The sequence below is a fragment of the Oreochromis niloticus genome, linkage group LG11 (assembly GCF_001858045.2).
Source record: "Oreochromis niloticus isolate F11D_XX linkage group LG11, O_niloticus_UMD_NMBU, whole genome shotgun sequence".
In the NCBI taxonomy this organism is placed as follows: Eukaryota; Metazoa; Chordata; class Actinopteri; order Cichliformes; family Cichlidae; genus Oreochromis; species Oreochromis niloticus.
In genome coordinates, this window is record NC_031976.2 from 11485918 (window position 1) to 11497993 (window position 12076).

Genomic DNA, 12076 nt, shown 5'->3' on the forward strand with positions numbered 1-12076 from the left:
TTCCTCATAACAACTAACTCAGTGATGTGGTGAAAGTGCTTATAGTGAAAAATGACACCTCTACTCGAGTATAACAGGAAACACAAACTTTTAATGTGATTTCACAAGAAGATTCTTGTGGCAGTGCCAGCACTGCCTGACAGTCATACACAAATTTTTGCCACTTCCTGAATAGCGTATTTAAATACACAGATGATAAACATCTGTCTATTTGACGTCAAATCCATGTGTTTGACGTTTTATTCAAAGTGTTTTTCACAGGCTGGTTGCTTCATTTACATAAAGCAGAACTTCCATTTTTCAGTTAAGGTCCCTTCTTACTCAAGCAGTACATCTAGCAGACAATCAGCTTTTGTAGTGCAATGTTGTCCTTATTATTTTCAGCGCTCCTATTTTGGTCCTCACTTACATGAAAAATGTTAAAACCAGATCGGCTGTTTTTGGTCCTACCAGTGTTACAGTGATTTTACTATTAAATATTTAATTTAATATGACAACACATTGACACTTCAACAAAGATGCAAACTGTAAAAAATCCTTTTAAAATCATCTTTTTATAAATATGCATTGATGTAAAAATAAAATAAAAATAGATTCTTTCTTAAATCTTGAATCTCATTACTGCAGCTACAAACTTTTCATTCAATGCTGCTCTCTTTAATCAGAGAGAAAGTCTAGGAGGTCTTTGCGCTTCAGGTGCCAGTTACTGACTGGGCTTAGCACAGAGGTGCTGGTGAGCAGCCAGTAGCTGAAGTGGCATGACCCTGAACTACACGATTTCAGCAAGGCACTCGTCTTCAATAGGCACAGCTCCAGCAGGCAGAATGCCCGAGAGCCCCGTCAGCAGGCTTCATACTGTACAAGAGGAACTCTGAACCACGTGCACAGACGACAGCAGATGCTCCATCAGGATACGTACAGTAGTGACTAAACGGCACACATGCCTTGAAGTCTGAGAGATCCACACAGAACAACAGGTCCTGCTTTGTTTTTAGCTCGGCTTTTTAGATGTTCACAGTCAATTCTGCACAGTCCAGACCTCCAGGTCTTGTACAATAAAGTCCTCATTTGTGGAGAGAGGTGCATTGTGAAAAGTCGGACTGGAAAAGCTTGAACCGCGGTACAGATCAGCATCCAGCCACAGGGCAAAGCCACTCCTAAAGACAGAGAAAACAATAGCACGTTAATATCAGATCTTTGAAAACTCATTGATAGGAAAATAAATAAATAACTGTATAACTTACCCGCCTCCACCGAGCTGCAATGAATCCCAGTTTCCACTCACAAAGTACGAGTTCACCCCACTCCACTTGTATACCTAGATAACAAAGACATAAAAACATCTTAAACCCTGTGCAGATTTCTACAATAAGTGAAATTATTTCATGACAAATCATCCTGTAAATAGACTAGAGGTAAAACATTAACAACAGTTCAACTCTTACCTGGAAGTCGGGATTGAAGCTGAACAAGAAGGTTTCTCCTGTACCGTAGCAGTATTTACTGACTCTGAATGGATCTGAAGAAAAAGCCCCAAACACCTGAAAATACACCAAGACACCAGTTTGTTAAAGGAGATGCTGGTAATGGAGGAAGCAGTTTAATTTTCTTGGTACAGAAAATGGAGACTAGGGAGCAGGATACAAACCTTTTTGTGCATGTCTTTGACCACCAGCAGCACAGGGCTGTCCACCTCAGCCATGTTCCTGTACAGAGTCTTCAGGCTGCTCCCATGGATGGCTGTGCTGTAGACCAGCTGCCATTGATAACCATGGGTCCTTGCTGGCATGTGAGCAGCAAGCTGTTTGACAAAGGAGTTACTCATTAGATTATGTCCTGACAGACTAATAAGAATTTTCTCAATACTTTCAGAGAAAAACCTCTGACGGTTGTGATCAAATGTCCAGCTAGTTTAATGTGAAAGTTAGTTTTACTAACTTTTTCCAGGTGGTGCTCATCTAGCAGATGGCTGTGGTCGCTGAGGACAGGGAGAACATCGAGGTAACTGGGCTCTTCTGCCTCAGAGTCATCTGAGCTGCACAGACTCTGGCGGCGTTTGGAGTCTTTCACGGTGATGATCTGTGAGGCAAGCAGAAAATTGCAAAGATATATTCAGTGTCATGAAAAAAATTCACTCCCTGCTTACTGTCACATGTCGCATTTTTGCTATTCAAGAAAAGTTTAAAGACCTTGCATATTAAAAGTTTTGATTTATTTAAAACTGAACACAAGTACAACGATAACTGAACTACTGGATGGCAACAAAGCAACAAAGCACGGTGACAGAAAAACATTTGAACCTCCACAGTAACCTCACTACACCTCCTAACATATATATGAATACATTCAGCAGAATATCTTACCTCAACATAAGGCTCCATACAGTCACTGGCAATATAAAGCACCTTAATATTTTCTGGTAGGCGCTTCATAGCTCCTGATTTCTCTGTCAAGCGCTGCTTTCTGCTGTACCACATATCTGCTAACCAAACTGCCATCCAGCACCTCTTTTATATACACTGGGTTACTTTCCCTTTCAATGTCTGAAGTCTTAGCAGACGTACGCTCATTGGTCAGCTCTGATAGTGAACAGTTTCTTTTCTCACTAAACAGGAAAACGAAATCTCGGTTAGGTTTGTAGAAGGAAAGAGGATGTCCATATATAGACAGAGGGCATTCCCACAGCCTCGCTTTTAATGTTTAACAATAACTGCCAACAAATTTGTCAGGCCACCACCCATTATGAGGTTTATGCCACAGCCGCACTAAATTAACAGTATTGGTAATTAACAAAATCATGTTTTATGTTTCTGTAATTGTTAACCTACCAGTATGTGCAAATGAATAATGCATAATATGAATATTATGCAGATTTTTTAAAGCTAAAGTATAACTATCCATGAATATTCAAATTCAAAAATATTTGGGTTTTCTTGTTTTAATGAAAGGTGGTTTTAAAACATTTTTAAGCACCGTTAGAACGCCTGAGCATCAGAGAGCTGACTCTTGGAGAGTTCTGCAGGGTGTGTGTTTAGCCTTTGAGATATACTAATGCGTGTTTTTGTGTAAATCTTACCTCCCACTTTTTAGCGGCGGTGTTGATGGGCTTGCTGAGGATCTTATTGATCGCTGCGATGTCCTTCTCCACAACCAGAATGTGGTTCTGATTTTTGTCTTTGATGACATAATGCGGTTTCCACTGGTTGTCGCCTTTGTGGCAGACCTCTGGTGACCACTGCGCAAAGAATGTGTAGAGGTGGTCAACCCTGTAAAAATAAAAGTGATAAAATTTAGGGGGTTTTTTTTAGGTTACTAGTATACTTATATAGCTGTAGATAGTTGACTTCTTATACCTTAGATAAAGTGTTTATAGGGTTCCTGAGATCAAGTAAAATGCTAAGAAGCACAATGGCATAGCAATATCAGAAAACTAAATAGTTACTCATACTGAATAGCAACACAGGCTACATTTTCTCCATTTTCCATGAAGTTAAAATATAATAACAACTAAAGAAAAGCCTCTGCAATCTAAGATGTACCTGGAAATAAACTGCAGAAAAGTTAAAGTTGTTTTAAACGTTTTGAGCAATACTCATCTTGGAGTTAATCCAGGAACATGTGTGGGAATGAGAAATCACTATTCCCACCTGTCCATGTTGGAGTCTGCTTTGTCTACAGTTTCAATCAGTTATGATTGGCAGTTTAGAAATCCCCTTTAGTCTCTTCCATCCCTCTCTGGTTTACCATGCCAGACTCTTTGCTGCAAGCCAGCAAACTCTTGAAATGAAATCTCAGTGACTCAATGACTAAGACTGCTTCCTTTGGTTAAATGTATGTCACAATGTACGCATCCAACATAACGAACACTCAGCGTTTTCACATGACAGTTTCTTTTTGCATGCACTTGAAATCTGACGTGCAATCAAAATCTTTTGCGTTTCTGCAGTTTTAAGTGCACGTTTACTTCTTTGAATTAGCTGAAACAAACTAAAGCTGTGTCTGATTCAAATGCAGTTAGCACCACCATAATCACCCAGCACCCAGCATAACAATGCTCATAGATCTACTGATTTGTTCTACTTACTCTCCAACGCTATATGCAACTCCCATGGCTGAATGGAGATGAATGTCCAGATAAAAATCTCTTAAAGAAGCAGTCAGGACTCGACCGTTTACTCTCAGTGCTGATGAAGCGTTTGAACTGTGAGTCTCTGCCATTCCCGCTTTTTATATGAGCAGGACAACTGCTGAGCCAAGCTCCAGCGAACATTAACCCTCCCTCTCCCTCTTCACACAGCTTACACGGGCTGCACGTATTCATGCAGGGATTACACAACAGCGCCTGAAAGCCAAAGCTAGTGATACATTAGCTTGACCTGCTTTGCAGCTCTACCGTTAAGGTTAGCTGGAGCACAGCTGAATTCTGGTGAATGACACCACTATTGCACTTTTCAGTCCAATACATTCATCTTACAGCTACACTTCATGAGAGCTTCGCAGATGAAGATTTTAAAGAACTAGTGCAAAATGATCCAAAACATTAAAATGAATCATGCATAGCAAAGTTAACACCAGATACTGAAAAGCTCCTTATGTGTAAATGCATCAGTAAAACAGTCAAATAATATATAAGATATTATGTATAAGAAATTATATATAAGAATATGACAGTGAACAAGGACTTTCTTGCAGCTGGCTCGCTCAGGTTTCCTTTGAACAATATAAAAGGGAAAATGGTCAACAGCTTGGCATCAAATCAGGAAGGATGAGGCCCTAAAGGAAGGTGGTCTGTAGAAAACACCGAGTTAGAACAGGGTTATTGGGGTTACGCTACCTCAGTACATTTTTATATTGAATGACTTGATGATTGCAATGACATACATCTGCCTGCACCTATGATTTGAGACGGGGGGTTTTTTATCTTATCCTTCCCATTTCTTATAAGACTGGTATAAAGTCTTGACAAAAAGGACCTCAACTGTAGTACTGACCATTTAGAAAAGATGAGTTTTCAGTGCTGACCATTTAGATTAACAAACAAATGTTTCAAGGGCCCCAAATGATCTGAACATGCTGAGCTGTTGATTCAGTAATCCTATTTGTTCAGAGCTGAGTTGAGCTTGTACTTTCCAAATAACTTCACTTTCTTGACCAGATTTTTCCACAATTTTCTTCAGCAATAATGACATAGGTTTGTTCATGTTCAGCCAAAGAGGTTAGAAGATTACAATGGGTACATTCTGGGGTCAGCAATCAGCCTTGATATTCTTACACAAAACCAATAGCACGAAAGAGATAAAAATTCAGTGTCAGTGTCCACTGTGATTGATTAGTAAACACAGATCAATAAACATAGATTTACCCAGATATGAGCATATACAGTAAATGCACGTGCAAACAAGCAGATGCATGCACTTATTGTCAAAAACACACAACTGATGCATTCATCAGTCAGGAATGTCAGCTTGACACGTGTGCACACACCTGCAGGAACACTCCTACCTCCTGCATGCTCCTGAATATCGCTTGTTATAATCGACTCGAAAGGGGAACTTTTTTTTTTTTTTTTTTAATGTGAGGTTCATAATGTCCCCGATGATGCTGACATCGTGCTTTGAATGTAGTTCTCCTGTGCTGACTGAAACGTGCATGTTTAGGACAGTTAACGTGCAAGAAACTAGTCTTGCACAGTGGGATAATGGAGTGATAGGGTTCATCACAGTTGAAAACAGCTGTCCGTGTGCACAGCCCATCCTGAGATCCTATAAAGACGAGGTTTGGATTTTCAGAAGAAAGAACACGTTGGCCTTGGCAATACTGTCTAGAACATTTCTTGCTCCGCCTCTTCTTCAACCCTGTCTGTTCCCTGCACGATTCCAGTCAGACATACAAAAAACCACACACACAAAAAAAAATCCTACTGAGTCCAAATCACACGCATGCACACGCCTCACACACAAGGACACAAACACCATAAAACATCCTGGCACGCATGCCCGTACGAACTATTTCCTCAATCCGGCAAGAGGAGTGTAGGATTTAAATGATTTTAGTGATTTGTACTAGCTGTAGAAGTTTTTTTGGTTTTTGGTGAAGACTAGACGACAAAAAAGTTGTATGAGCCGGGGGGGGCCCTCCGTGGTCTGGTTACCAGCACCGACCTTTGCAGTGAGCAGCTTCGGTTACGTGCAGCCCGTGTTTTTCACCCGCTCTGAGCACAAAAGAAAAGAAAAGTTTATTGAAGTTCGGCAAACACGCCTGTGTGCATTTCCGATAATTCCTTCACAATAAAAGCATCAAGCTGGATCACCATTTCAAAGCTTTTAACTTGAAGCAAGAAAAGCCGGAAATGTCTCGTTTGCATTCACAATAGTGCTGAGAAGTAAACAGTCCACAGCAAAATGTCTTGAAGGTACAAAGACGGGAGGAGACAGTAGGGAGTTTGTTGCACAACACGGGCACGTGCTGACCGTGACCGACCGGTTTTCCAGCACGAGCAACATTAGAGTGATGATGGGTGTAAAAAAAACACTGAGCACGATTTTTCATGTAGATTGCACTGTACACAGTATTATATTAAAGTATAGTATGCATAGAGATATGTGAAGTGAAATTCAAGTGCATGTAGGCTAAATGTTAAAAGGCCGCTTTATGAGTTTACCTAAAATAAAAGTACTCATGCAGAACAGCCAGTTTCACTAGTTCACCGGTTGTTGTTCATGAGAAGTGATAGGGGAAAGCCCATCACGCCCCTAAATTAAAATACAGTTTTGTCAAATGATCTGTGCAGATGAGTGAAAAAGACATATATTCGCCAGACCAAAGGTAGCTTTCAATGAAATGGGCCTCATATATTAACTGTAAAGCATGATGAGGAAATGGTCAGTTTGCAGTCACTGACTTAACGATTCAATTAATCTATTCAGAGATCTCAGGATAACTAAATAGTATCAAAAAAGATGAAGGAAATCCTTTTTAAAAATCCCATTAAACCTTTGAGGGAAAACCCTTAAACACTCTGGCACAGAGACGTTATTCATGGGCCAGTTTTCAGTTTGTGTTATGCTTATAAGTCATTTCTGCCTAAGGGGGTGATGTTGTTTACTACCAATGGTGTACTTAACCTTTCCCACAAAATACACTGATACTCATCCAGACACGTTCAACAAGCTGGCAGTTTCATTTTCACATGACGTCATCACTAATTATACTTATTACTGTGTTTTTTGTAATGGTAGACAAAGTATTTGTGGTTTGGCAATAGAGCAGCAGCTATTGGGCAATGCTAAGAAAATGCAAAAAGCACACTCATCTTCATCAGTACTTTTATAGAGCAATACTTTTAAATACTTAATAGTTTTTTTGTATTTATATGCAGAAGGACTCACACGCACAACAGTGTGTCAGTGCTGTAAATGTTACGCTTTAGTGCTGGTGAGCACTTGTTATTACACAAGGGGCCATCTGAATACACCAACAATGGCAGTGAAGAAGAAGAAGACTGCAACACCGATATAATCAATGCACAGTTTGCAGAAGAACTGATTGATACATTATACATTCTTTGGAAAGAATTTGTCGTAAAAAAAAAAAAAAAAAACATCTACAAGTCACTGTAGTGGGTTTTTTTTCTTCAAAAACTAACAATAACATAAAAGGGACTGCTGACAGTTATCACTGTCGGGCCTAAAACAGTTATACAGAATGTAAAAATGTGTTTTTGACAGTTTGTCATTACTTAAACCTAATATGTAACAACAATTTAGTCAGTCTTGCTAAAGAAAAAGTGAAGCTCTGTATGCGTGCAACTGAAGAAACTTGTTTTGAGTCTGTGCTGAAATCATATTCAATCAGGTCATATGTATATAAGAAAAATGCAGTGACCATAGTTTGAACTGTACATGAGGATTGATTTGATTCAGAAATCAGTTTAAGGGTTAGCACACGCTTCATGGTCATGAAGCGTGTTGTATACAGGATCTATGTCTGACATGTGTACTGTAGAGACATCCTGATTCATGTGTAGGTTGCGGGGAAATTTCGGCACAGAATTCATTTGTCAGTTTATTACAAAACTGATACAGCAGTGGTTTGTGTGTGGGTGAACAAGTAGGCAAGCCCACAGTGTGTCTGTGTGTAAGTGAGTTCATTGTGGAAAGCGTAGTGACAGTTTACGCACAGTTTTGGTGAAAGTGTGTGACTTCAGTCTGGTTTACCTACTAGACTATATATTGTACATTTTTATTACAATTGTAATACTTTTTAAGATTTTAATCCAATCTTCTCTATAAGTCTATGAATGATCAGGTTATTTACATTTTAACTACATTATACATGTTTTAGGGTTTACATTATTTTATCTTGTTCGGTCCATAGCTGGTTTCCTTTTTGTTTTAGTTTTTGATTTTCCTTTCCTCAAAATCTTCTTGCTGGTAACTTTGAGTACACATAACCAGATTAACACAATCATGCTTTTGTTCCCTTTTTTTTCTGCAGCAAATCTGATAGTTTACAAAAACTGGTTTGTACTAGTTCATAGACTGTTAGTCAGTGTGTTCATTGTGTGTTTCTGTCAGAAGCTACAATGTCAGCATATAATACAGTCCATACCTTTACCTTATAAACCTATGTGACTGTAAGACATCAATATTTCATCTCATACAACCCCTTAACCTACTCCAAGGGAAAGTGCTTGTTCAGCACTTTTAAGTAGCTGAGACATTTTACTTTTAACTGCATTTAATGACACTCTGATGTAACAGGCGATAAAGGACAGGTTTAAGGCTGATGACAGTGTAATGGGTCTAGGTGTCCCAACTCAAGGTTAATCAGTGATGTTTCTATGAGTACAGCTTCCACTGACCTACATGCAAAACCACACTAATGGGCACAGAGGTTAAAAAAGGCTACAGTCTACAGCAACTGAGCACAATGAACAAAAAGAAACCAAAGTGAGATTTCCTCTGCAGTTGGGGCGTCAATGTCTGGGAAATGTTTGTGGTTAAAAAATGAAAGGAGAGAAAACATGCGTCATTTCTTGCTTACTTAAAGTCTGAAATTCAAGTGAATTGTCTTGCTGTTAATTTTACTTTTTAAAATATCAAAACAAACATTAGATGACGTGTTATAAAAAAGAAATCATATATATTGTTCATATATACCGTGCTTATACAACAAAACAACTGAGATATCAGTGAGAGTGGTTTTCTGTCTGAGCAGCTACTGTTGAAAAACCTGTTCTAACAGTTGTCAAACCACATCTTTATTGATGTATATCGAGGTGTCAAAATTCGTCATTAAGGGTCAACAGAAAGACCTTGATGTCATCTTTGTCGCACCCTTTGTTCTAAATTGTTTGGCGTCGTCGTGTGGCTTATTTCTAAAGACTTAGAGAGTATTTACATTTTACTTAGACATGCACAAGTGATCAGTTCCTCCATTATGTGCATAATGCCTGTGTGAATATGCAGAAACATTATGGATGCACACTCACAGCAATTTTCATTTTGTATCTCATTAGAAATTCATTGCAAATAATCACTGAGGCAACTGTTGTTGTTTTTGGGACCTATATGAATTGAATTGAATTGAATTGAATTGAATTGAATTGAATTTCTATGTGCTGCCTGTGCTACAGTCTGCTAGAGTTCATTTCAAAGGTTGGCTCTTTTCCTGCATTCAGGCTAACAGGTTCTGGTGGCCTGCCAAAACCAATACTTACTTAGCAGAGTGAACATTTTTTGCACTTTAGACCAGATTGCACTTTACTTAGCAGAATCCAAGGCCACCTCTGTGCTCCCTGTCAATTTTTGCTGTCACAGTACAGTCTTCTACAGACAGCCATAAAAACTACACGCATCTTTCTACAAGTTAATGACCCAGTGGAAAAGTGCTGCAACAGTTTACATTGTTAAGTGAGTTAGGTAATCTAAAGGGGTTTTTTTGTCTAAGTAACAGCTTCAATGTCGCAGAAGGCCAGGTACATTAATGACTAAAATGCAGTAGGAATAAAGTGCAGCATGGATATGTAAAGAACGTACTTGTTTAGTCATTTGCTCAGTAAAACAGTAATATGAAACTAGAACTACAGAGTCAACCTCTCAAATATAAAAGTTTAATAAGCAGGGCAATTGTGTTTTTAATTTGTTTAAACATTAAAAACATACTATACTATATTTAATATTAAAGTTTAAAGGTGTATGTCCTAGGGTTATGTGGTCTGGAATCTGTGTGGGTCTGTGACCTACTGTAACGCTGACTCAGAGCTGAACAAACTTTGGAAATTTATTCCTCTTTGTGTGGGGGACACACATCCCCCGTATCAGACTCGAAGTCAAAAGCCAGCTTCACTATCCTGCCAGCTCATTCTGCTCCACTATCACTGCACGCAGTTCACATACAGTATTGGTGTTACTGCACTCAGTTTAAACTCACAAAAGCTTATCAGAGGAAAAGTGTGTCATTATGTGGAGTAAAAAAAAACAGCTGAGAAAGTCTTCTTACATGCAAAAGTTCATTTTTGCATCATCCTTGCTTAAGTTCCAGTACTGCACAGTGCCTTTCCAGAAGTATGATGTGTTCATCCAGATGCATGATTGCAAATCAATATGTTTTGCCAGAAAAGTGAAAAGATACACCTCAAAAATTTTAAGCAAGAATGAAATATGCATGTTGAATCCAGCATCTAATAAAACTCTGTTTTGCTGGGATTCCTTTCAAACATATGTGAGACTGAAACTACTGGCAAATACTGGTCACCGTCCACTATGAAGCTGCTTTAGGGACACATCTATTCCCAGTAAATTCTTGCTGAACGAGGATTATTTTTCAGGCCACTGGAAGTTCCCAGCCTCTGAAAGCTGTTGCATAATTTCCTGTCTGGGAAATATTATTATTAAAAATAACTCTGAACATAATAGTCCCTAAATTTTTGTCTTTAAAAAAGGATGTGGAGTTCACAAGACAATGCTATTGTTTGCATTTATCTTCAATAAATTTGTTGTTTAACTAAAACCCCCTATATAGAAGTTTTATCAAACAGTTTTATACATTTCATTATTTATATACACCGAGGAGGTATATTTTTAATAACAGTTAAACAATTAGGAAGCAATTATGAAATCTCTGCTCACTGCTAAGAACAGGGCCTACTTACCCAGAAACCAACTGAGATTATTACAAAGTGAACACAAGGAGAGACGCTGTTTCATAACTAAGCTCCGCATTTGGGGTTTTTCAATGGATTTGGTAAAGTACTGGCACCTATCTGAGAAGCAGTGGTGCTGGGAGCAGTAACACTGTTGTTTGAAAAGGTCAAGACGGATCTAAAATGTGTCTGCAATCAAATTACCATAAACTAACAAATGGAGAGATGGCTTTAAAATATATGTTTAAAATGAATCATCACTTACTTCATAACATAGATTCCTTGATTCAATGTCTGCAGATTCTATGTATTATAATCTAATGTTGTATATTCTAAAACTATTCCATGTTAGATGGTTTTCTTAGCAACAGCACAAAAACCTGTTCAGACCAATTATTGAAAAAAGTGCTGTTTTTTTGGTTTTTTTTACATGAAATAAAAAAATATCATTACTTTTTGTATGTTAAATAAATTTATTTCTTGGAAAAAGGTTTGTTTGATTATGATTATCAAAAATAACGGGGGTTATTGCTTTTGTAGTTTAAACAAATTCAGCACACATGAGATAAAAATAAGTCCTCTGCAGTGGGATATCAGCATCTAATGAGCAACAATAGCAAAAGCAAAGCTGAATTAGCTCCGATAATTTAACAAATTCAGGCTAAAGCTGTACCTTAATATGTACCATTATACACGGCTCATCAGTGTATGAAGATATGTGCTAAGCCGCTCATATTCTGTTTAGAAGCTCAATGAGGGCATCTACTGGGGAGATAAGTGATTCACATGGGGGAAAAAAACTTGCATCCATTTGGACGAGCAGCTGAGAAAACTGCAGCAAGGACGTGATGCCATCATGTCAATATGGAGCAAAATCTTTGAGGAATTTTTCCAGAACCTTGCTGAATCTCTGCCATAAAGAATTAAGGC

The 12076-nt window shown here is 38.4% G+C and overlaps 1 protein-coding gene across 2 annotated transcripts; it reads right to left on the reverse strand.

Annotated features, from left to right (window-relative positions):
- Positions 1-71: 71 nt before the first annotated feature.
- On the reverse strand, positions 72-4242 carry ncoa7a (nuclear receptor coactivator 7a). 2 transcript variants are annotated; one of them, XM_019364876.2, is made up of 7 exons: positions 4085-4242; positions 3077-3266; positions 1939-2079; positions 1649-1801; positions 1446-1541; positions 1245-1318; positions 72-1157 (listed from the first exon to the last, which is right to left on the reverse strand). In XM_019364876.2, the coding sequence occupies exons 1-7, from the start codon at positions 4216-4218 to the stop codon at positions 1019-1021; spliced, it is 927 nt and encodes a 308-aa protein (XP_019220421.1). In that variant the 5' UTR covers positions 4219-4242; the 3' UTR covers positions 72-1018. The 2 variants fall into 2 exon arrangements, with proteins under 2 accessions (XP_019220421.1, XP_019220422.1); XM_019364877.1 differs by lacking the exons at positions 3077-3266; positions 4085-4242 and adding an exon at positions 2364-3070.
- Between the last annotated feature and the right edge of the window lie 7834 nt (positions 4243-12076).

Excerpts from the sequence above, each read along its gene's own strand:
- ncoa7a (XM_019364876.2), bottom strand. The coding sequence starts at position 4,218 with ATGGCAGAGACTCACAGTTCAAACGCTTCATCAGCACTGAGAGTAAAC. Across the intron at positions 1,542-1,648 it reads TCAAAGACATGCACAAAAAG|GTGTTTGGGGCTTTTTCTTC; the intron begins GTTTGTATCCTG and ends GTGTATTTTCAG. Across the intron at positions 1,158-1,244 it reads TTGCAGCTCGGTGGAGGCGG|GAGTGGCTTTGCCCTGTGGC; the intron begins GTAAGTTATACA and ends CTCTGTCTTTAG.